Here is a 26,547-nt window from a genome sequence, read left to right as displayed (position 1 = left end):
AACAGCAATTTAAACAAATGCTGTAACATTGACATCGCGATGGTCAATACCAAGATTATATAATGTTTATACAGAAGAAAGTAAAGACCGGTCACTTTACTAGTAATGTAAAATGACACAATAACAAGTTGAAAGCAATTTGTGAAAGTCGTTAATCATGTGAAGCTGATCTTTTCAGTGTTGTGTAACGTTTATGGGGACTAATTTAATTTTAATTATCCATATTTTGGTTAAGAATGCCTAATGTCTTTACTTTATCTCATAAATCTTTTCAAAAACTAGTTTCCCGCCTGCGGCTTTTCTCGTGTACTACGCAAAAACGTCTCTACATCAATGCCCAAAATCTAATCTGAAGTGTTTTGTTTTTTAAAAGGGTGCTTTTTGTGTGTGAGGAATGAGGATGTGTACACTGTAGGTACATAGTTACCTATTTACAAACACATTCCTCTGTGCATTGCTCGCTACACATTATTGGTGGAAAAACACCTTTAGACTCGATTTTGACCCATGTTAATACGTACAAATTTAATTTATACTTTGTACACTTATCATGGATCAGTACCTAACAGTTCAATAATTTCTGGATAAATAAATAAAAAAGCCTTCATTATGAATCGTAAATTTATGCAAGCAACATACTTAATTAAAATATTATTATTTGTATAATTGGACACCGGTTTTATTTTTTAAGCTATTGCATAGCTTCTATCGCGGGCCTTGAGCGAGGGGACCGTAACGAAAAAACCTCACGCTCCCCACTCGGAGGTGTGGCTTGAAGGCACGCTATGTAATAGCTTTACCACGGCTGTCCCCGAGTGCCACACGTCTTTTTTATTTTGTCTTGCATAATTTCTGGATAATACATACTAAATAGTCTAGTCTATAATATTTTTCAGTTCTCGAAAGTAACTATACTCACACAATTACGTCAGTACGTTGTTTTGTTTTGACGAGAAAAACAAACAAACATTCTTGTTTATAATACTGGTTATGAAATAATTGTTATTATTGACTTTCTTCGACTTTGACTTGTATACAGATGGCTTGTCTTATATTATTTGTGAATTGTGATATATATTTAGAGCCTCAATGGATACAGGGAGAGAAGGATAAATTAAACTTCGGAATCATTTATATATTTTTTATTGATTACATTCACAACCGTAACACAAACATCACATAATATTATATGTCACAATTTACATGCAAACGCATTTAATATCTTAGTAGGTAATTTTTAATAACGAAATAATGTAAGTAGTTAATCCTAATTACAATAAAAAATGCATCATCAATGATAGTTTGATTTTAATTTAAAATAACAGCAAGAATATATTTAAATGCCTAGTTAATGACATTTAACTACTTATTTACCGATAAATATGAACACAAAAGATTGTGCTATGATATGATACTTATATAATTATAGGGTAAATTGTAACTGTAACTTTTTTAACATTTTATGGTGAATTCAAAAATTCAGAAATATTTACACTATCTATATCTATACATATGAAACAGTCATGTTAGTTATAATAACTCAAGAACAAATTTTAATAATTGTTTTTTTTTATTTTTTTTTATTAAAAATCTTACAATAAATGTCTTCCCGGGTGAATCCCATCCGAGTAGCTAGTAATTTTATAAATGCATAACACACTTTTTATTTAATTGATACAAACTGTTATCCCAAATTATCTTTAAAATAGTAGATGTTATTCATAAGACAAAATAAAGAATTAAAAATCGCCAGACCTCTATACATGAATACATACTCAAATATTTACGTATTAGGACATTAGGTATATAAATTGAATAGGAAATTTAAATTCTTTCGAAAAGTAGAAAGACTATATTTTTATTTAGATAGGTATATTAAAATCTTACTTATCTATTCAAAGTTATAGAAAAAGTTAGTTTTTTTCATATTAAGTAACGGAAATACACAAGTCGACTAGTCAGCAAGGTCTATATAAAAACTTTTATTAAAAAAAAACTAGCGTGCGCCTAAGACTCTGTTCGCACAAAATGGTAATTATTTGGCAGCCCTTAGTTTTTGTTTAAGATGATTTTTCTTAAAAGTTAGTCTTTTGATATAGTTTTGTTTTTTTGTTTTTGAAATTGAGGATATATTAATACTATGTATGTTACCATAACAGCTACGTAGCTTAGCCTTTGATAACTGTTTTTTTCAGTTTTGAAGTTCTAATCTATATTAAATTGAATTACCTAGGTAATTTATTGTGAACAGTTAAGTATGTCTTGGAATATACATGGTAATCTAAAATGCAGACAAAATCACGGAATACAGCTAGCTAGTAGACAATAATAGCATTGTTAACACTTAATAATTTAATAATCACTAAAACACTGCACAGTAAACACCATTTCAATATTTTTTCTATGCTTGCCCCACTTTTTAGTACGAACTGTTTCTTCACTGTATCATATCTTTTTGTTTGTTCGTCCCACTTCACCATGAGAACCGTCTCACGATGGAATGTTTCCTCTTATATCAGGTGGGTATATAACCCTGGATGAAGGGAATCCCGGTGCCGACCTGTTTCTGGTACACCAGGTACTGGTTCCCAAAGAAAGATATGAGGAACATCTCCTCAGCGTAGATACGCTCTTGGAAGAACGACCAGGAGACCAGTGCGTAGATTAACACGCATACCGGGTTGAGCAGTATGATCTGTGATGAAAAAAACATTTATATTTATTATGAAAAATTTCAAACTCCATTGTGTTATAAAATACAAAAGAAAATGTAGATCCCTTTTGTAAGTATTGTCAATTTGATATTAAGTTTTATAGCATTCAAATGAGAACAATAAATGAGGATTTTTTTGAGAATAGAAAAAAAATATAATATAATACGAATATTTTGCTATGCGCCCAGCAAATCAACAATCGAATTTTTTCCACTCTTCCGGTTTTATGAGCCAACTGGATATTTCAATGCCATAAAACTTAAAATATTTGGATTTATCGAGTAAGTATATATAAAATATAAATACTCTCAAAAGATTAACTATCAAGTTCTATGACTTTTCTTCTCAGTAGTAAAAACATGCAGAACTAATTTCAAACTACTTGTTTTTACAAATTACAGAAACAACTAGTTTTTAAAACTTATACAACAAACCTGTGTCCCAATAGACCAATAGAACCAACCCACATAGCTTGGGTGTCGGCAGTAAGCATACACGCCATGTGTCACTAGTTGATGGTCAGCTTTTTTTACCGTTTGTACCTGAAACCAATTATTTTAAATTTATAATTCATTTCAATTTAAAATTAGAGTATTCAATTGTAAGCATATGTAACGGAATACAATATTTCGAAAATTTACAATCTCATGAGATAGATTGTAATCTAAGAGCCTATACGCATTATGCGGGTAGCCGCATTGCGGGTAGCCGTCCGGCTGACCGCAAGCACAATTATGTACGTAACCGCAGACCGCACAGTGCGCATAGAAATGAATATTACGTACATAATTGTGCTTGCGGTCAGCCGGACGGCTACCCGCAATGCGGCTACCCGCATAGTGCGTATACGCTCTAAAGGTTTTGAAAGTTTTATTCTATGTAAATATTATATACAAAGTTTTAATTATGCAAAATCCACTTTTTAACCTAATTCTTTACAAAACATACTTACATGATGATTAAAGTTAGTTTTCGCTGTAAACATTGCCATTTTCCTTAAGAACTCCCCTCCAATGCACATTGCAAAACCAAATAAGGACAACCACAGTGACATTTTCAATTCTGAAAATTATATTCATAGGATTCATATTTATTTATTTAGAAGAATTTAGATAGAATGGTAGCTAGAGAAATTCTTGCCGGTTTTTCTTTGTAGAAACTTAACTGGAATTTCTGAACCAGTTAGTTACTTAAAAGTGCTTCTAGAAGAAGTGTTGTATAAGTAAATATTAGAATTAGAATTTTACTGCTGAAAAGTAACTAATAAATTGCAATTTACTTACTAGGAAAGAAGTAAGATTCCACTGCCATTTCAATCCAGCTGGCCACCGCAGCAACCCAGTACTGTACACTGTGGTTTAATATGAATGAGTCTACTGTCAGAGTCTTGGGATTTGTGAGAGCCACGGCCATAAACTCGGAGAAGTGAAAAATTGATAGAACCATGATGTATAACCCATAGGCTCTCCAACTGTACTCAAACTTGGTTAAGTACAACCCAGTGGCAAAAACTGCACCTAGAAATGCTGCTCTCACTGCCACCTAGTAGAACAAGCAAAATAATAATTAATATTTCTCATGAACTAAGCAGGAATGTACTTTTTGCTATGCTATAATACATATTAGGCTTATGAGTGATTAGCATGCTTGTAAAGATAATTATGCGTAGTTATATTTAATTTCAGATATAGAAATGTTAATAATACGATTTAATCCACTTACATCATATGCGAAGCCTTTGTAATAATAGCGAAGTATAAAATTAAGCAGGCAAAAATATAACGCCGGTCCCCAGTAGGTAAGTGCCCATAATTCCGATGTAAAGCCTAATATGCTTCCAGAAAATAAAGTAATAATAAATATAATTGATGATAAGCTGAAAAAACTGAAAGCCTGGATCGCCGCAGGGCATATAGGACGATGCAGAACACTCTGTGTATTGGAACTCATGATGATTTCTTTCAAATTAAAATCACTATCATTTTCTATTTATCGCTTAGCTAAAGTTTGAGCACTGAATGCAAAGAGACTGAATGTTTCTGTTGAAAACTAGACACTGACTCATTTTTATTGTATAAAATAAAAGTGCACTTGCAAATTTACATTCGCCATTCGGTGACTTGGTTTGTCAACTGTCAAAACAACGAAAATGACATTTTAAAAATAGCGATGACAACTGCATAATGCTAGTGAACCCCGTTTTCCAATTACAGCACTAGAGCGCATTATGCGGCATAATGCTTAACGTTGAATGTTCCAACTACAGCAACGCTTCGCACAATCGAGCACTAGAAAAAGTAATGCGCGTGAATTGATGCGTGCAATCGATTTATCGTTAGTAGGTATTTATTAATTGTTGGAAAAAATTTTAAAGCTTTCGTTTCATTGTAGTTTTTTCGAAATAATCAAAGTTAATTCAAATTGTGTTAAAAAAATAAATATAAGTATGGATGAAGGTACAAACATTGAAAAAAATGTTAATGAAATAATCAAAATCCAAATTACTTAAAATAACCGTAAATATTTTTCAACCAATTATTATGTATACCACTTTATTTACAAATTACTTAATGAGGTTATTGCTAACTCTTGCTAACTCTATGAATATTTTTTTTTTCAACACTGAACGTTAGCGCCACAGGTTAGCGCAACCTGCTGGTGCGTTTCATGTTCCAATTAAGCATCAGCATAATTCGGCATTGTGCGGCACTGAGTCGCATTATGCTCTGTAATTGGAAAACAGCCATAGTATGGCAACAAAAAATTTAAAATTATGTGATGTGAAAATTATTGAATTTTAATGTATTCGATTGAACGTGGATTGAACATTTGCAAATTTCTTCATATTAGTTCAACGTATTATGTCATTAGCGCGAATGTGAGAGAGCACCATTAAGCCAAACTTATTATAAAAGCATCGAATGATTAAATATATACATATTATTATATAAACTGAGGTAATTCGATTATATTATGCTCAATTTTTTCAAATAATCCCAAAACCACAGCCCAAAACCCTGATTATTTACAATCTCGCCATTCAAGAGCTTTTTTTTTTGTGTAGACAACGCTTTATGTACTTTTTTTTTTTTTTCGTGACCATGGCAACTCGTAATGTTTTGATTTGACTCTGTGATTTGACTGTCGAGAAAGTAAAAGTGAGAAATCTACGTAAGTTTTAAATATTTTTTACTCGTTTATCTCATATTTGTCAAAATTTACAGTTTAAATTGTAATCCTTATTTATTTAATAAAGTACTTCACATTTCCGAATAAACAGCAAAACATTTTCTTTACTTGTAGAAAATTCATAATATTATGGCTATCTACGGGTTTTCCACCAAATAAGGAACTGCATGTTTTTCTCATCATCTGCAGTGAATATAATAATGTAAATAGATGGAATCTGTTAACCGGCTGTCCATGTAAGTGCCGAAGTGTTTAATTAACTGACGTAATCGCCTATGACAACATCAGCGCAGATTTAATGAGCCGAGTTTTCATTATATTAACGGACATTATTTGAGATCACTATCGGCACTTACAATTTCCTATAGAACTTTTTGTGGTCAAAATGGATTAGTGTATCGTGTATTCAGTAATTCGCTGATGTAACCGACAAAATGAACGATCCGTGGGATGTTAAGTGCGTGCGACAGTCGGGTCATTATACGTCTTGTATGAAATTAAATGGGGTGCCCCTTCTTCCGCCTGTTGTAAGTATATTAAATTTACCATATTTTATTGCGTAAATTTTACAATTTAATTGAATTTTTTTTTTTTTTAATTATATGTAAACAATATTAAGTATTAAGTACTACATTGATTGCAAATTCTAATTTATTTTATATTATAATCATTAAAAACCCTATGAGTAGTAAAATATGAACTATTATTTCTAAAAAATTGTAGAGTAAAGAAAATATTATTTTTTAAGTTCCTTCAATGTTACAATTTATTATGATAATTATATGTAAATAATGCCGTACATGAACACATCTTTAAATTAATATCCGAAACTTTGTATATTTGTAATGTTATAATAATTAAGTCATATTAACCATACATTATAAGTAGAGATTAAACAACACATAAACCAATTAATGGCGAAGTAAATACATTTATGTAACATGCTTACAGCAAATAAGCTTAATATTTAATATTTCAGTTATCTAGAGAATGTCGCAAAGAAATGCAGTACTACAAGTTGTTAGCGCAAGAAGTAGAGAAAAGGATAAATACACTAAAAATATTTATGGTTGAGAGTGACACTGAGTCGATTGACGATAAGACTGATGCACCCGATTTACCAGAGTCAGAGCACAATGATAACTTGCCCCCTACAGACATAGCAGTATATAATGCCAATGTTACTCCCACACTTAAAAAAGAAGTAACATCTATAGATAGCAACGAAAATAACACTCCCGAACTTGATTCCCCGAACACCTGTGAAATTGACAGTATTTCCAAAACACCATCCAAATTTATAATAGACCTAAGCATTAGTCTGAACGACAGCAAAACAGTAACAAACACACCAAATCCAGTAGAAGTACCTGAAAGAGACTGGGAATGTACAAAATTAAATAAAGATGTCACCGATGTTAGTAATAAGGAAAATCTGAAAAGTGTTGATGATAAATTATTTTTTAGTATTAGTCTAAACAATGATGTCTTATCCGACCCTCTGTCTATCACATTTGATCAAGAAGGACCCCCTTCTCTTAGTTCCAAGAGCTTTACGGGTTCCCTTAATAATATCCACACAGAGAGTGTTAGAGACTCGAAAGTTATACCTCTATCTCGCCAACGATCTTACACAGTTTTGAAACCGAGTCCTCTACTAATGGCCCATCTTGAAGTTCAATCTTTGAACACTGGGGTAGAAATAAATTCAATATCCATGAGTGAATCAATGTCCAACCTGAGCTCTCCGAATAAAAAGCGAAGGAGTTGGGATTTAGAAACTGCAAAAGTGAAATGGTCTTCCATGGCTTTGGAGTTGAAGCAAAACAGTTTGAAGAAAACGACGAAAGATAAAAATGGTGTTACGAAATCGGCAACGAAAAAGGTGACGCAATCGGCGCCGGTAAGTCACAGCAGAGCGAGATCGCTCGTTCAAGAGAGAAATAAACGAGTTTCTAATATCTATAAACCAACTAATAAATCGGAGCCTATTCAAAAAATAAAGAAAAACCCAAGCCCTGTTCGTAACCAATCAGCTAATCCGCCTGTAGCGAAAACAAATTCCACCAAAATTTCACCAATTCCAAACGGCGTAGACAAAAAAGCACCTACACCTAAGCAACTTATATCTGAATCAGAAGATCCAGCTGCGCGTGTACGAGAACTTTACGAAAAAATCCAAAAACAACAACTCATTCAAATGGCCAGCTTAGTTGAGAAACAGAAAAAGGAACAGATGTTGTTACAACAAGTATTTGAAGAACAGAATAATTTATTATATTCCCAGTTAAAAACTATATGCCCAAAACCGTCAAATGATGTGAAAGAAGCTTGGGGAGATAAAGATACAGATAGAGGTCCAGTTAGTTTGAGCCAATTGATAAATTCAGAGCCGGCCGATAGCCCTGTAGTTGCTACGCTTACCGAAACGAACAATTATATAAACCACTGTGATAATGTTTTAAAAAAGTCTAGAGATATTACTGGGAGTATAAAGAAAGCGACGAAGTGTCCATCGAAAGAAAAGAGTCCTCCAAAAAGCCAGTCCAATGGTAACTGTACAAAGAGTCAATCACCAGGACGAAGGAGTACTTCGCGAAAGCTTACTTACGATAGTGCATCGACAGACCGAGATTACGACCTTATTCTGACCGATCGAACGAATGATACTATGGCTGACCTTAACGTGACCTTCCCGTCAGACAATGAAGAATGTCAATCCTATCATAATATAGATCCTTGTAATAATGATATTTCAAATGCAGTGCCCATGCAGCTTATAGCACCATGCAAGTCTACAGACAGAGCCATAAAAAGTATGGAAGAAACAATACAAAATTCAATAAAGAGCATGTGTGGCAGAAAGCCCCGAAGTATTTGCCGGCAGGCCACACCACAAGAGGTAATTTAGTTACAATAATTTGCAATTTTGTAATTAATAATTAGAATCTTAACATGTAGAATTCTTGAATCATTTAAAATCAATATTTAAAAGTAACATAGACTATTCAAATCATTCAATATTGCTTATCTTTTCTACATCCATTTTCTTGCCTTGATCATTCACTTCTTATTGCTTTAATATCATGTATGTAGTAATTTAGACTATCTGTTTCTACTTTCTTCTTTTCCTGTTCTGGTGTCCTTTCCTGTTTCTTATGCTGCTGGCCTTCTCCATTACATCCTTGCATCTTTTTCTTGATTAAATCTTCTTAAGCACTATTTTTGTGTATACCTCTTGCTTTCCTGTTATATTGTCCTTTCCTGTTTCTCCTACTCCTATTTCCTGACCTTCTCTATTTAGTCCTTCAATATTTTACCGATAATTTTCTTCCCTTCTCGTTAGTCTTTGCATCTTTGCCTGGATTTAATCTTAAGGGTAACAATTTTATGTACCAAAGATAGCCGCAGCCACGAAAATAGTGGCTCACGTAAAGGGGTATCTAGTCCGTCGGTTGATGCGCACGGAGCGGGTGCAGGGCACGGTGCAGACGATCAAGGACGCTCTGCTGTGTGCGCTGCAGCTGCACCAGGATCGCGAGGGGATCCGCGGAGCTGATGTAGACCTGCATAGACGGTTGATTCAGCAGGTTAGGTTAAACGGAGCTTAAACTATTGTTGTATTGGTGATTTTACGAGATTATAATGGATTTAAGTGTTAAAGATTAAAACAGCGATTTAAAATGTTTAACATTTCGAATGCTTTATGAATCAATCATAGTTTTAATTATGTATTTGTAATTTTCAGTTAACTTTTCTTGTGATAACTTCGACTGGATAATTTCAAAAGGATATTTTGTAAGACTCATTGACGTACTGTGTTGTTTAATGTACCTACCTCAATTATTGTAAGAAGATAAGCCAATAATTCGACCAATAATGGTCTAAAAAATATAAAAAAAACATATGATTTCCAATTCACAATTCAAAGTAACAGGTTTTTACCATGTCATAGATAAAGTTAGATAGACTGTAGAGTATAAAGTGAGTTAGTTTTTAAGTAATTAATCATTGATGTAAGCTCCAGTTTCTGTATTAGCTGCATTTCATTCGTGACAAGTAATATCGTTTAGAGATCCATAAGTATAATAGTTAAGTCTCACATTTCTATGCTAGGTTCGTTTTTTGCTGTTTTACCTACAAACCATGGATTTAACATACTTAAAGAAATTTTTAACATTATTTTTGACAGGTTTAAATCCCTGAGATATTTTGAAAACTACCCACCATCTTGCAATTTTTATGTGTATCTGATATATTATTATACCTTGTTCTTAAAAAAATAATCAAATTCCCAAACAGATAACAGCAGCATGTTACACACTACACGACACGTTCATAACAAGTACCGCAGCAGAAAGATGCGCCATGATCGCAGCGGACCGCGGCCGGCGGCGCTCACTCGCGAGCCGACCGCCGCCGAGACAACACCGGCCCACGTGAGTGGATGTGTTTTTTGTTGTAAAATGTTTGAAAATATGTGTGTGAGACTATTTTGAAGTGAAACTTTTATTACATCGTCTCAAACTTTTTGGTCTGTGTAGCGCATGTCGCGTGTATCGCGGCTGCCGAGTAGGTATACCTACTCGGCAGCCGACCGTCACGCGACATGCGCTACACAAAGCAGTGTTCGGAACCGTTCGAACAGTTTCACTTTTACCGTGGTTTCATAAAACCACAAAAAATTTTTTTACGTGTTTGAAATGTAAACTGTAGAAAATCTAAAAAAAAGCCCGTTTTTTTGTGTCGATATAATTTTTTTGTGTATCGAAAGAAAAACAAGAAAAAGTAAGAATATTTGTGTATATTTGAATCTTGAAGTACTTTCTAAGCATTTGATAAAACAAGAGTAGGTTGGTATACTTTTAAGGATATGAAAAAGGGTCGAGTACCTAGACCAAGAAGTAGAATAAATCATTGTATGTACTAATAATATACATGTTCTAAGTAGCTTTACGTATTAAGCAATGTTCTAGAATCTAGAATAATATCACTTGTGTGTGTGTGTGTGTTTGTGTTTTGAACTACGATGCGTGATGCGTGGTTTTTTATTGAACGAAAAACGCATGGATTTTGTTTTATGCGAATTGAATTGTTCATTAAATTGAATGATATTGTATGTAAATAAATGCAATCGGTGGTGGTAATCATAAAGGTGTGTGTACAACAGGGACCTAATGTCGCAAAGTCACTGCGGCGCGTTCCCGCCGCGCGCGAAGCGAGCGCCGACCAATCTCATGACTCAGTCCAACTATGGTAACATTAGAATTGTTAACCTCTTGTTGTGCACGTCTATTTTCGTTTTTGAAGTGAAACTTCTTTAGGCGCATTGTTAAATTTCAAGGTGGCGTTATGGCAATACCGTCACGTCATGAAGTAAGGCGACGATTTTGGTATCTTTGAATCTTGCCAAAAAAGTTTCACTTCTGACACGTGTGCTCGATACACGCTCTTTTTTGTGTATGCTTGTTTTTTCTTTTGCACGACCTGTCTGTTGTTTGTTTCTCTTTTCAAGCAGTTGTTGTTTTTGTTGCGGAGTCTGGTGAATCAAGCTTATGTTTTGTTTACGTAGTATCAGATTTGCATGTGTTTGTGTACTGGTAAGAAATTGTTTGTCTATATCTATAAGTATTAGTATATTAAGCACTAGCTGCTTGCCCGGCTTCGCCCGGATTGACCCGCGATATAAAAATATTCTACGTTACATGTGAAAATAAAATAATTTTTATGATCAGACCTATATTTCCTTTGGTTTATTGAGCCGAATGTATCTAGTCCAAATTTGTGTGAATGCTAACTGCGCTATTACTTTTACCCTAAACACATACAAAGTTATATAATTATTTAAAGAGACATTTAGTGGCAATTGGTCCTTCGAGCCGGATTGTCTGAACCAATTTGAACGCTTTCTAGTAACTTATTATTCGTACACATTCTACATACAAACAAAGTTAAAAATATCTACTTACCTCTATTATTAATAATTTATTGATCTATTATAATTACAGAGACCTTTAGCGGCGAGAAGAGTGTAGTCCGGCGCTATATGCCGAGCCCGCGGCGACGCCCGTGGCGCTGACCGTGCGTGCCTGACTTTATCGCGAGGTGTTGGCTGCGGGACTACAGTTTATATGAACCTTAATCAACTTCGCTTTTATAATATCAGTGGACCTTAACCGACTTCGCTTGTATAATAAACACTCAGTGAAAACGTACCTTAACCGACTTCGCTTTAAATATACACCACTTAGTGGAAACGGACCTTTATTCCATAATTATTTATTACATGTTTCCCATTGGATTGAAAAATTGAATCTTATTGCAAAGAAATTTGTGAATAGTTCTTGATTTGCATTTTTTTTGTATGTTATTGAATATAACTTAATGTCTCAGCATTTATTTTTATAAATTGGATTTGTAGCTTTTAACGAATTTAATCATGTTGATGCATTCAATGTTTCTTTAAAAATAAAAATATTAAGCACTTACTGAATTTGCAAAGCTTGTTTAATAATTTACATTCCAAGGAATTTAAACCAGTCTTTTATTGATTGAAAAAGTTAATTTTTATTGTGTTTCTGATATGTTTGATGAAAAATAGTTGAGTATATGGCGACAAATTTTAGTGAAAAGGTTTTTTTTTCGATAAAATGATAGTGATAGTGTTTCGTTTAATCTATTTCAGTGTAAATACAGGTAAATTAGCTTGGAGAAATTTTTGCGTTTGTAGTAGTGTATGGTCAGCAAATAAAATAAAACAACATTTTATTTTTAGTTTTTATTTTATATATATAAGGGATTTTAAATTAAACTATATGTGTTTCTCCTCTGAAAAAGATGAGACTTTATTTTAATATTTGCACATTTAACATACATATAACTTCTACATTAACAATGTTACTAAAATGAAAAATTTACTAACCTGAAAAAGAAACGACATTTAAAGTTTAATTCTTTAGTTTGAGAAGTCAAAGGCTTGCCTCGACCATGTTTTAACACTGGAGCCATTTTGAATTAACAATATAAAGTTACAACACTTACACACAAATTAAACACTAGTTATGGCCCTGCCTTCATACAAAACTGCTGAATACGCCGTTCGCACGGGAATAGAATGTGGATGCGATTTCCCTTAGTTAGCATCCAAGCTTACGTCTTTATAATTATTAAACTGTATAAATTCATTCTTTAACTCCGGTCTGCAGTCTGCATCGTGCAGACATGGGTGTAAAAGTCTCATTTTAGCTATTAAATGTAGTTTTTAAGTACATCTGAGTTTTCATTTGGGGCCTCCGGCTGCGGGACATGTAATTCACTTCAACAAATATTATAACAATAATAACAAATAATAACAACAATCAACAAATACAAAATTTATTACGTACATAATAATTATAATTTTTGAATTAAATGTGTGCTTTATGTTCACGGTACCAAACGACTGCACGTGGCACCTGCGGACAGCGTAAACTGGTTTATTCTGGTTTTGTGCGTGTTTCCACTTTCCACTATCAAGTGACGATTTATTTATTTGTTTTGTTTCGTAATTATTATGGTCAAATATTAATTATGAAACAAATTATTATGGACACGATATTTTATTGTTTCACGGTAGTCGCCTTGTCGTTTGCTCAAGGACGTAAAATTGAATGATATATTTTTTTTTATAAAGTCAAAACCATTTTCTTTCAAATAAAAACTTGTTTTTATTGAAAACAAAAGTGTTGCTAGGAATAAGTATAAAATTAAATAGTAATGTTAGGATATCGAAACATTTTTGTATAGGCCAGAACGATATAGTGGAAACGCGCTCTAAGATCTGAGTAATATACACACCACTACATATGCAAAAATTTCTCCAAGCTAATTTACCTGTAATTCATAGATTTCATATAACAAAGCAAACAATCAAAGCATTTACTTGTAAAATATGTGTGAAATTTCATCCAAAAGCAGTCCAGTTTTCACTTATTTTCCGAAAAACCTTTTTTTATATTAAAGTTACATGTTTCAACTAGTTACTAGATAATGTAAAAATATCTTTAAATATAAATATATCACAGATTTTATGTTACTGACAATTATTATAAGATATCTTCGTTATTAAATATGATGCTGAAGGAAATAAAGATTTTTCTGAAGCACGTTTTTACCATATTATTAGCTGTGAATAACAATATGAATCAGGTACAATAATTATTATAATAATGACAAGCTTCCAGCAGAGGCTTTGTGGTTGTGTAACCAATTATATAATATTGGCTTTAAGTGCGGGTAGTTTTAGTTTTAAATTTTGTATTGGCTTTTTTGGACATTGTTGGAATTAAAGATTTCATAAATTGTAATTTTAAGCTTGTAAATCAGTTAATAGTTAAAAATTATGACATAGAATACATTCGTAAATAGTTTTTGAAATTACAAAATGCATGGATTAATTTTTAACAATCGTTTAAATCTGTAGATTATATTTTTTAAAATTCCAACATGTCACAGTAAATTTATATGTAGTTTAGTTTTTTGCTAGTTGTAGCTTTTAAAAATTATGTAAAGCGATAATTCGCGCTAGTCAGTTGTATTATTGGTAATTAACCAATATTCGGCACAAATTCAAAATTATGAAACGCTTGTACAACTAAGGTCACGTTAAATATATTTTTTGTGAACTAATTTACATTAAACATTTTAAAAATATGAGTTGTTTTATTTATTCCTCAGTTTACCCACAAATGTTTATATTTTATTTTAGAAAACTGTAATACAATCACAGTACAAGCGTTAGGTACTATTTTGTCTGTTCCTTGTGTATAAACTCGAGAGTCGAGTTAGGACAATGTCTCATAAACTCAAAATTTTTGAGTACAATTTTAAAGTTACTTAATGTAATAGACAAATACAATGTTAATCGACGCGCCGCAAGTTCTTCCTGCACTCAAGAAAACGGTTTGTATCATATTCTGAAAGTATTAAAATTAAGCTATGAGGTTCTGATCTAAACCCTAGTTCGGGTACCACTAACCTAAATAAAGCGGAACGTTCTACAGAGTCAAATGCTTTGGAAAGGTCACAAAATATCCCTAAAGAGGCTAAGGCATTTTAAATGATTCGCAACATTTTCTATTACTTATATTATTTACTGAATAAGCAGTCATACCACCATAGGTCATATTTTTATCGGTACTTATATTTTAAGGCCAACAGTTTCGCGTCGAAAAAAATATATGTGAGGTAGCTTTAATACATAGATACAGTAGCATGATTAAAATTTATTTCATACTAGCTGCGCCCCGCGGTTTCTCCCGCGCGCGTGAATGTGTATTTCCTTGAAATCGGTATAAAAAATAGCGTTACTCCATATAACAACAGCTATCTGTCAGTAAAAGTCCAGTCAAAATCGGTCCAGCTGCTCCAGAGATTAGATGGAACAAACAGACAGACAGGCAAAAATTAAAAAAAAAACTATATTGGCAGAAAAAAATTCTATATGTACAGTGTAAACATTTATGTACAGTGATCCACATGCATTTAGTAAAAATCGGTTATTTCAATATTAAAATGAAAAATAAAATATATTCTAGCTAATTAAATGATTATAATATATGCTCAAGGAATTGACTAACTAATTGAATGATGTTAAAACAAAATATCATATTTTACATTATATGAAATACCTAGTTAGTTACTCTTATTTTATAAGGATTTTATTCCTACCTACTAGTTACTAATCACATGAAAAAATAAACCTAACGTACCTACATATCTAGTGCCTGATGGTAAATATAAAAAAGCTCTTTACACATACTGATAAAGACTGATAAATATTTATGTAGGTTTCTTTATATCTTGTTCCAAAATTTTTAAATCGATTAGCGCTTAGGTACCTACTCGACACACTCATCGTCATTCATTTTGCAATTTTTCGAGAGATACACGTGTACATTCGCGAATAAAATCATGGATTGGGACATGTTATTGATTACATTACTTGTAAAGGAATAAGAGGAAATAAATAAGAGTAGAGAAAAAAAGAAACAACATTTTAGGTTGACGAAATTTGCGTGCAGCGCGAGCGTGTCGACAGCGACGGAAATAGGGTGCGCGCGGTGTAGCGCGTTGCGCAGTACCGTTCGCATGTGATGCTTCGATGCTCCTCGGGAATAAATTGTTGTGATTTTGAATATTATTTTAATTAGGACAATGTCGATAACAGTTTGATAATGAAAAATGCGCTGCGCTGCGCCTTGCCATATCTGCGCCGGGCCTTTCGTACTATTCTTTTCGTCATTTTAGACATCGTCTCATATTTAATTCTTTAAGTAGGCAGCTAAAGAAATTGTTGTGACTAAGGTTAAAAATAAAAGTATAATGTTTTTCTTTGCACGTGTATGATTAAATTCCTTAGAAATAAATTAGTCGTATACTTTAATAAGCTACATATATGATATAAGATAGATTAGTGAACAAAAAAAAAATACTTAGTTTAAAAAAAATCCGGGATATTCTTTGATGTATCATTTTTGAATGTCGGATGTAAGCTTCATTGTTATAATATTATGTGTTCATGATTTTTATGAGGAATTACCTATAGTGTAATATAATTATATAAACTACTTTGGTAGAAATAGTAAGCTCGTGAGTTTCGTCTGTCGCAAAACGCAACTCGAAAAGGTCGTATCCTAACAGTATTCGAACCCAGATTATACAAATAGTCTTCTCGATACTTAATGATAATTTATCTGAAGCATAATTATTTTTCAATTCGATTCAGCAGTTCCCTAGAAAAGCTTGTTCATACACTCTTTATATTTTTCTAGATTCTAATCCTTATGAAATCTATCTATACTAATATTATAAAGAGGAAAGGTTTGTAATTTGTATGTATGTATGTATGTATGGTTTTCACGCATAAACTACTGGACCGATTTTGATGAAATTTGGCACAGATAATCTTTAGACCCTGAGAAAGAACATAGGCTAGGTACCTTTTATTGCGAAATATGAACCACGGGCGAAGCCGGGGCGGACCGATAGTATCAAATACGCCTTCTGCACTCCTTATTACATCGGTTATCTTTCAATGTAAGACTCATCAAAATCGGTTCAGCCGTAAAGATAAATACAGAATAAACACAGATAAAAATTTAAAAATTACTATGTAGATATGTGTCGTGTTTATGCATATGGTAAAAAGTAGATTCTAATAATTACAGACACTCCAATTTTATTATTGGTATAGATTAGTAGTGTAAATAAGTTCGTTGTAATAAGTTGTTAAAATAAAACAAAAACGTTTGCTCAAATTTTATTTTATTTTTTCTTCATATACAGACCCATCTGATTTAAATTGAAATTCCAATACGGACGTTAAAATAATAATAACGAAACGAACAGCACAATGTGAAAGTGAGCAAAAGTAACTACGATAAATATAAAGTTATAATAGACGATGAAAGCGTGTCTCGAAGCACTCATAATAATTTGTCCAATCACGGTTATCACTGTACATCGCTGAGGCACTCGATTAAAAATCTAAACCTAATCGCTGTTAAAAATACCCTCTGTGTGTGAAAAAATTCGTAAACATCGCGGCATCGTAAATGCGACGAAATGCCTCGGTCGGTCACCGATCTGTTTGTATCACTTGGTTAAGGCAGAGTATATTTCACGTAGGGCACTTCGATATCGTTGTCGTCCTCGTCGTTACAACACAGTTCGAACACTAACGCCTTCACGTGGGGCTCCAGTTTTTTCTTTGACACTTTGGTCACAACCTCAGACATGGGCAAGTTCAGCCGCTCTTGACGTTTGTTCTTGGGCATGAAGAACGAGTAGAGCATGCACACACCTTGCGATAACATCGTGATCTCCAACTTATGTTCATTTTTGAAGTAATCAATGAACTCTTGCAGAGTAACTTCACCTTTGACTTCAAAGCGGTCCCAGAGCGTCCATTTCTTATCGTAATATGTGTTGGTTGGTGCCGCGATGGGTTCGGAAAAGCCAAAGAACGGTAGTGCGAGGTTAACGAAGCCGTTCTTGAACACATCTAGAGTATTGAAGCCTTGGGCAAGTTTGTAGAGTTCCAGGCAGACGAGACCAGCAACTACAGAGGTTGTAGTCGCTATGGCTGGGATAATCTTTCCCGCGATGAGTTTGGAGCGATGTCTGTCAGCTGGAGGTATGTTATAATTGGCCGCACGTAAATTAGAAGCAGCTACAATGAAGTCCATGTGGAAGTTGGTGTCATCATCCTTTTCAAAGTCCAGCGGAGTGATCTTGAGGTTTCCGAGCTTACTAGGCGGAGGCAGGTCCGATACAATGTTCTTGACTCTGTCTTGGTCCATTTCGTCGTTGCTCTGTTGTAACTGCGCGTCGGTTACCGCAATTTTAACACCGGATCTTGGTTTGAATTCTGGTACCTGGAAAGATACATAATTATATTAAATTGTGAAGTACAACAATCTTCATAACTATAACACCATTTTTTGTTTTTGTAGACATGTAGAGTTCGATAATTTAATAATATATTTAATAATTATAACTAACTTCAGAAGCGCTTTTAAATTGGCAAAATTCATAATTTAACATTTACGTCCGTTTCGGAAGTCATTTAGAGAAAAGTTTTCAAAAAACTTGATATTTTTTAAATTAATCTTACGTACATAATACTAAATTTTAACTTATTTTTCTTACATTTTAGGCCGATTTTTTAATGCTTGGTTAAAACTTATTTGTCGAATAATATATAAAACTACCATTTTAAAAACGTATTCTAATTGCCCGTATTTGACAGTTTACGTGAAATTTTAATATTATCGTGTAATACTTTATTGGACGGATAAGTTTTATCCAAGCATTGAAAAATCGGCCCATAGATGATTAAATTAGAAAGAAGAAAGGAAAGACGATTCGACGAAATGACGATTCGAAAGTGCTACTAAAATTGAATAAATGAATGTTTGAGTTTGAAAGAAAGAAAATAAAATTACCTTAATACTATCCGCGAGCTTCGCTATACGTTCCCTATCGACACAGGTAGGAATCCCATAGACCTGGGCCCTCAGGTTAGCGGCGGCCACAACATAGTCAAGGTGTAACTCATTGTTGGGGTCGAACGTAAGCGGCGCGGGGCAACGCTTGGGCCCCGACCAGAATGGGGCCCCGCTTGTTGTCACCTGTATAGCAAAAATATTATTTGAAACAAATTATTTAATATATTAACTATGCATTTGAATGTGGTGTAGAAGCATCAATGGAACATATATACACTGGTCCTCAAAAAAATCGACCCACCTACACTATGTTTGCTATTTATCGATTATTTCACAAATAAGTCGTCTTATATTGTTGTATTTTGTTGTAAGGGTCTGATAACATGCTAATCATCAATCATGTTACCTTCTATATGTGTGCTAAATTTACAATTAAACTAGCGGTCCGCCCCGGCTTCGCCCGTGGTACATATGAAAAATAGATGTTGGCCGATTCTCAGACTTACCCGATATGCACAGAAAATTTCATGAGAATCGGTCCACCCGTTTCGGAGGAGTATGCAGACTAACATTGTGACACGAGAATTTTATATATAAGATTTAGCACACATATAGAAGGTAACTTGGATTAACACATAGGGTAGGTTTTATCCCGGAAATCCCACGGGAACGGGAACTATGCGGGATTTCCTTTGAAAACGCGGGCGAAGCCGCGGGCGGAAATCTAGTGTAACCATGAAAACTTCGAGAAGTTTTAAGAAATTATCAAATTGAAAAAAATCCGGGCGCAGAATTTTTTAAATCGGGCAATACCTATATAACAAATAAATATAAATAATACACCGATACACACCTGATCAGGCGGGAAGTTATACAGCAGCTGTTTGATCTGGTTGGAGTATTGCGCCTCCCAGTGCACGCGCGCCCACGTCACGCAGTCGTCGAAGCTCAGCGGACGCTCGTTTATTGCGTTCTGAAATAAGTATGTTAGTTTAAAATTTAGGAGGTGATGGTATCACATTGAGAGGAGAGAGTGGAGATGATGTAGAAATTTTTAACGGAATTAAAACGTGATTTATTCTTCTTATTTACGAGGAGACTGAGACATTGATTATTGTAAAAAAATTTGAACACGATTATTTTTGAAAAATTGTGATGATATTGTAAATTACGAAAACGTGTACGTATTTTTTTTGTCATGACAAGGAACATGTTTTACAGAATATTGTCCTTTTTTAGCATTATAGCACATCCATTATATTGGAGCGTAGCAGCGGGCGGCGAGCAGCATGACAGCTCGCAGCTCGCTCTAGCGCATATATGCCTTGACCTGGATCTCTATGAAGCGGAAAGCGCGTAGATTCCGCTGCAGAACTGCATCCCGCCCCGAGCCACTCACCCGCACACTCTCCAGCGCGTCCAGCGGCTGGCTGCCCGGCAGCTTCATGCTGCGCTCCAGGAAGTGCGGCTCCCGCAGGTACTGCGCCGCGTGCTCGGCCGCTGCAGAACTGCATCCCGCCCCGAGCCACTCACCCGCACACTCTCCAGCGCGTCCAGCGGCTGGCTGCCCGGCAGCTTCATGCTGCGCTCCAGGAAGTGCGGCTCCCGCAGGTACTGCGCCGCGTGCTCGGCCGCTGCAGAACTGCATCCCGCCCCGAGCCACTCACCCGCACACTCTCCAGCGCGTCCAGCGGCTGGCTGCCCGGCAGCTTCATGCTGCGCTCCAGGAAGTGCGGCTCCCGCAGGTACTGCGCCGCGTGCTCGGCCGCTTGCCGGAACAGCCCCTCGAACTCGTCGCGCGCCCACTGCAGCGTGTGCTCGATCGCGTTCGGGAAGTTCTTCAGCGTGCAGATGGGTATGCTCTTCTCGGGTGGGTCTTGGGACGAACTGTACGACTCGGTCAAGAACGGAACCACCACCTGGAAGGGAAGATTTTAGGTGATAAATGATAAAAACAACATACAAAACAGAAATCACGCAATTTTTATAGACCTTCACAATTTAGCAAGATATTTAAAAATTTATAGAACGTCTATGTAATGACCATGCTTAACGAATCTTCGAGAAGATTCAGTCGAGACAGAAGCAACATTCAAAATCAGTAGTTGTTTTACAAAAAGTACTATTCGCAAACACAAAATTACAGCATTGTTTAAGTTTGCCCAACATTACCTGAGTATTTCCCTTAGTACCGAGCGTGCCGCTCTCCAACAATGGTTTCCTGTAGTACACACAGCGCCTGTCCATGTAGATCCTAGCGTCCACATTATCAAGGGCATTGGCCACACCGTCCAGGGCTTCGAAGAACGCATCGTCGTACACACATTCTGTTTCTGGGCACACACGGTTCTCTTGTGCGAGCACATTCATCGATGGATTCATTTTTTTTACAGCCTGGAATATGAAAAAATGAATTTTTAAATTTGAAAAAATGTAACTGTAAATTGTGACTAATATTCATATTCATATCATCATCATTTTTTTATCACGCAAAATATACTGTAGTTCGTTCAACAACACTTCAAGGAAAGATACTTACAATTATATAAGACTTTTTGATATACATATTATCTTTACCGAACTAATTTTGATGTAGTCCCATTGCATTATGTTTGTATTTATTAAAAATTATTATCATAAAACTTGATCTAGTGAACAGCAAACCACACATAAACAACTAAGACATTTACCTTAGCAGCGGTGCTCGACTTGGGTTTCTGCACATCATGAGGCCTGAAAAGGAACTGTCGGTTCAGGTTGGACTTCTCGATGAGGTCCATGTCTGTGAGGGTCACCTGGCCCCCGCCAGCCCCCACTCCGATCATCGCGAAGTTCTTCAGCAGCTCACAGCCGATGGCGCCAGCGCCTGGAATAGACATTTTATTTATTTTATTTTATTTATAAAAAGGTACCTTACAGCTTATAATACAATAAATAGTAAATGAATAATTAAGTACGCCAATAACAAGGTACACCAAAGCATAAATTAGGTTTTATCGCAATCAGAATGAATAACTAGCAAAATGATTAAAAGAGTTTGTATTGATCTGTTGTTTTATTGACATCCCTTATGTATTCATTATAAGAATTATTATTACTGTAGTAACTGAGGCCCCGGAACCACAGACACAATAGAAAATCTTTTGTGTCTGGGACCGATCGGGCCGCTTGGGGCTCAATGGGTTAATCTATTAAATACATATATACCTGTTTATTAACTTCTCTATTAAATATTATGTGTATAAGGGATTTGCACACATTTGGCCTTTCTTTTAATTTCAAAATTTAAAAAAATACTACATGACTAGATGTGCTTAAAAATTTACATACAATAAAAATGCCTTATTGAGAAACAAAGTTATTAAACATGTTAACAAATTACATATTATAGGCTGTTTGTTTATTATTAGAAATAATGTTGTCTGCGCCTAAGGCTTTCGTTACCTTGAATCAGTTTTAACAAGCTGCGTCACTAATTATAGAGATAAGGAAAAGCTGTATTTATTTTTATTACTGTGTACTATTTATATCAATGTTGATTCTGCATATTGAACAAATTAGCTACATAGTTTTGAGTATTAGGTACTAAAATTGCCTATAATACAAAAGAAAATTGTGTTGTAATTTGAACATTATGAAAATTTAATTTTAAGTAACTTACTAGAGAAACACGAAAGCAAACAGTTTTTAAACCTATGATAGGTTTCAATAAACAATGAAAACATTCTAAAAATGTTATACGTACATCAAATTCTCTGTTACTTAGAAATTGTCTAAATAAAACAAATACATACCAACAATAAAGTATTTAAGTTCGCCAATCCTCTTTTGGAAGTCCTTGCCGAAGACAGCCACTTGACCGTCATATCTCGACCCAGTCGGCTTACAATTCTCCTCAGTGAGAAGGGTCTTGTCTTTTGGCAGGCATTCAATGGCATCCAGGTATAACCACTGGACGATGGGGTGGAACTTTCCGGAGCACGCTTTCATCACCTCTTGGGCAACTACGCCTCCGATCGCTGCGTTCATCGGGTTTAGATCACCAGATGAAACCTGTGGATGTTTAAATTTTCGAATAAATATTGTGCTTATTGACATGGATCTTATTGTAATTCAAAATTACCAAAACAGATACATTAACAAATCTCTTATTTTTGACATGCATGAACTGTGAAATTATGTTTCATTTAAGACTAAAGATTTAAGACTATATAAAGGTATAAGAAAAAAAAATGTTGTGTGGTTTTATGAAACCACGGTAAAAGTGAAACTGTTCGAACGGTTCCGAACACTGCTTTGTGTAGCGCATGTCGCGTGTCGGTCGGCTGCCGAGTAGGTATTCCTACTCGGCAGCCGCGATACACGCGACATGCGCTACACAGACCAAAAAGTTTGAGACGATGTAATAAAAGTTTCACTTTAATAAAATATACACTGTCCATATAGCTTAAAATTAATCATAGCTTACCTTAGCAAAAATTTCCAAAAGCTCAGTGTTGAGTTCGACATCGCTCTCCTTGAATATTTCTTCCGATTTCAGTAAATTCTTGACATATTCCACAAATTTAGCAGCATCGTCGTTACTCCAGGGTTTCGGCAGCCTTCCTTCTGCTGCTTCAAACTTGTGCAAAGCAGTGAAGGCAAGATGTAATTGCTGTGGATAGTCCATCTTGGCGAAATCGGTGATCAGGAACTCTGGTTCCTTCAGAGATTCACTGAGAGGCTTAAAGCTGAGTTTCTTGGGCATCTTCACTTGGGTTACGATGCCACCTCTGAAGTATTTAGAGAATTTGGTTGTGTCTCCAATGCTAAAGGTATAGGGACCCAGTACTTTGATTTTGCGTGGTTCACAGCCATTTAGTTCTGTCATGCCTTGTACCTATAAGGAAATAGTTCATAATTTTTTATTTGCTACAAATAAATACACAAAGAGGAATATAATTATGTAGGTATTTTATACTTTTCATAGTGTTTATTATTATTAACTATGATAACAGCTATGAATTATATGAAAAAAAAAATATATTGCCAAATTGAGAACCTCTTCCTTTTTTTTAAGTCGGTTAACAAATACACATAAATTATATACCTTGTATATTTCTTTATTTTACCAGGCGGTATAGATATACATATTATGCAATTATTCTCCATACAATTCATTTTAAATAAACTATGTTCGCTCTATTTCATTTAATTGAAACCTTGAAGTAGTTTGCTTGATAACAAATTGCATGCAATTTGCATATTATTGGATTTGCCTATGTACATAGTGTTAAATTTGAAAGCAATACAAATAAAATGTTTTAACAATTGTATGTAATGCACCAGATAGTGCACAATTATTTCTTTGAACCGTACCTTTTGTAATAATCCTATAAATATAATGAACAAGGCATTGGCATTTACATTTATAGTTAAGTTAAACATACATTGCTACACTTTCTGCTGATCCTTATTAGTAATAAAATGCTGTTTCAATAACAAATAAATAGAATTTAAATAAGGCTGTTGTACACACAGTTTCTGGTTCTCATAGTTTATCTATTACTTTGTTTTAGTGGTTACAAAGTTCATGATTTTACTACCTACAACACAAACATACAAAAAAAGGTTATTGCAATATTTGCTGTATACTGCATATAACATCATAGCAATATGAAGTTAAAATATGTACAATAATAAGACAAAGAAAAATGAGAAGATAGTATTGCATACAACAAAAACCAAAATGAAATTAATTTTACAAATGCATAACTATTATGAACTGAATTCAATTCCCTTTTTTTTAATCAGCTAAATATTGAACCTGAGACTTCATGATTTAACACATAAGTGCTAATCACTGAACTAATAGATGATTAATAAATATAAACAAAGCAATAAATATGATAGACAAGATTAAAAGTTTTCTTGTGTAAACAATACCTTTGTTGTGTGATTCATATGAATTGAGTCAACTCAATAAAAACTAAGTTCATTGCACCCATAACTTGGTGTTCATATGAAAAAATGATAACAGCACCGTTAAATGCTAATGAGTGTAATTTGGAAGAAAAATATTTGTGTATTTTCTTTTCTTATAGAGTATTGTCATTATGTGTGATTAGTGGGTTATGGAAATTGTGCAGTTATTTTGTTGCAGTAGTACAAAAACACAAAGAACAAAAATATTGTTGCAGGATGCAGGAGTACAAAAATAGTTTTTTTAATTCTGTATGTGTAGCCAACCTTAATGATACAATCATTATTAATTTTTCTGTATTGTTTTAATCTTGAGCATTTCATAATATTAATGAAGGTTAACACATTCATTTGATGTATTGCATGTGTTAGTCATAGCTTGATCCATAATCAATACTTCATCTTGTTACAATATTGCTATAAATAGAATATAATCGTTTAAAGAAACTTAGTATTACAATACTTAGTAAAAATAATACTAACCTCACTGAAGGTAACATAGTCACCATCCTCCAGACCATGGCGAGTGTCATCTAAGCAAGTAACAACTGCCTCGTATTCATGAGTAATGTCCGCCACCATAGCAGACACAGGGTTCTCTCCCGTGACATCATAAACAGTAAATTCAGGCCCAAAATCACAAAAAACTTGTGAAAACAACCCTCTAGAGTCAGCGATCACCAACGCTATGTTATTCGCATGAGTGATAGCTGCTACACGGTCTTGTTCAGCTCTAGATGCACACGTAAGCACAACAACCCTGAATTTCTGCAGAAACTCTTCTGTCAACGGACCGGTATACGCCGTTGTCGGCACGTAGTGATTCAATTCTAAAAGCTGCTCGCATGAAGCTACAGCTCGGTTTTGACCGATTGTATCTTCAGACAAATAAAACTGTGATGATAAATCAGCTATTGTGCATGTCCGATCATCATGAAGGGTAACCGATTTTACGCCGCCCAAAATCACATTTTTTGCAACCTCAACTCCCAAACCTCCCAATCCAGAGATCAGGACGTCGGAATGGGCCATGCGACGCATAGCATCGTGACCGAGGACGTAGAGCTGCCTCGAATACAAACTCTCGTCGATTTCATCTTCTACACGCGTTCCATTGTTCGCCATTGCTGATGATTTGCAACTCGCTTCTCCTATGTTTAGCTTCCGCTTTTTAGCCGGGGGGTCAACGGAATTATCGGCGACTTCAGCACTAGACATCGGGCACGAACGCGCACAATTTTGACAGAATTTTGCTTTTTGTTTCTTCAGCACAATCCAGAAATAATCTTCAAATGATTGTGGTCGACATTCGCGCTTCACCGTTCGCTTCGTTGAAGGCCCGCTTACTCACTGTCTTGAAGATAGCTACAAGCAACGTGGAAAAAGAGCTCCGGAAGTATATTTTTTAATAAAATTATAATTTTAATTTTCTAATGAAAGGAATAATTATATATTATAATTATTTTAGAACAAGAGCTACAGAAATTTATTATAATTAATAATTATTGCACCTTTTTGGATTTTATATTTTTTTTGAAGTTATACGGAAATCTTATGACAGATTAAATAAAGGAAATTAATAATTTTATTTTTACGTTATATTTAATTTATCTTTTCATAAAAATTACAATTAATTAGATAAATGTCTGTGTAGCAGAATGATATCCTCAAAACAATTTTTTACCACTCAATGT

General features: G+C 34.5%; 3 protein-coding genes across 5 annotated transcripts; 1 reads left to right on the top strand and 2 right to left on the bottom strand.

Moving 5' to 3' along the window:
- Window positions 1-2,393: 2,393 nt before the first annotated feature.
- Window positions 2,394-4,842, bottom strand: Icmt (isoprenylcysteine carboxylmethyltransferase ste14). Its single transcript, XM_089702833.1, has 5 exons — window positions 4,437-4,842; window positions 3,998-4,256; window positions 3,667-3,776; window positions 3,149-3,256; window positions 2,394-2,695 (listed from the first exon to the last, which is right to left on the bottom strand). Exons 1-5 carry the CDS (start codon window positions 4,662-4,664, stop codon window positions 2,516-2,518), a joined length of 885 nt encoding a protein of 294 aa, XP_089558959.1. The 5' UTR covers window positions 4,665-4,842; the 3' UTR covers window positions 2,394-2,515.
- Window positions 4,843-5,866: 1,024 nt separating this feature from the next.
- Window positions 5,867-13,276, top strand: Cp110 (Centriolar coiled coil protein 110kDa). 3 transcript variants are annotated; one of them, XR_016316516.1, is made up of 7 exons: window positions 5,867-6,430; window positions 6,883-8,805; window positions 9,305-9,493; window positions 10,206-10,342; window positions 11,074-11,159; window positions 11,912-12,503; window positions 12,589-13,276. XR_016316516.1 is itself a non-coding variant. In XM_089702831.1 (6 exons), exons 1-6 carry the CDS (start codon window positions 6,338-6,340, stop codon window positions 11,980-11,982), a joined length of 2,499 nt encoding a protein of 832 aa, XP_089558957.1. In that variant the 5' UTR covers window positions 5,867-6,337; the 3' UTR covers window positions 11,983-13,276. The 3 variants fall into 3 exon arrangements, 2 of the variants coding, with proteins under 2 accessions (XP_089558957.1, XP_089558958.1); XM_089702831.1 differs by having other exon boundaries at window positions 11,912-13,276; XM_089702832.1 differs by lacking the exon at window positions 11,074-11,159 and having other exon boundaries at window positions 11,912-13,276.
- Window positions 13,277-17,190: 3,914 nt separating this feature from the next.
- On the bottom strand, window positions 17,191-26,215 carry Uba1 (ubiquitin-like activating enzyme 1). Its single transcript, XM_089702830.1, has 9 exons — window positions 25,337-26,215; window positions 23,361-23,771; window positions 22,687-22,945; window positions 21,583-21,758; window positions 21,065-21,286; window positions 20,560-20,811; window positions 19,746-19,865; window positions 18,890-19,075; window positions 17,191-18,319 (listed from the first exon to the last, which is right to left on the bottom strand). Exons 1-9 carry the CDS (start codon window positions 26,069-26,071, stop codon window positions 17,546-17,548), a joined length of 3,135 nt encoding a protein of 1,044 aa, XP_089558956.1. The 5' UTR covers window positions 26,072-26,215; the 3' UTR covers window positions 17,191-17,545.
- Between the last annotated feature and the right edge of the window lie 332 nt (window positions 26,216-26,547).

Source organism: Colias philodice, chromosome 13, assembly GCF_061535455.1.
Source record: "Colias philodice isolate Cphi_HAF_F1 chromosome 13, ilColPhil1 Martin Lab GWU primary, whole genome shotgun sequence".
Classification (NCBI taxonomy): domain Eukaryota; kingdom Metazoa; phylum Arthropoda; class Insecta; order Lepidoptera; family Pieridae; genus Colias; species Colias philodice.
Note: the sequence above shows the minus strand (reverse complement) of the source record. Positions and strands in the feature narration are given on the sequence as shown.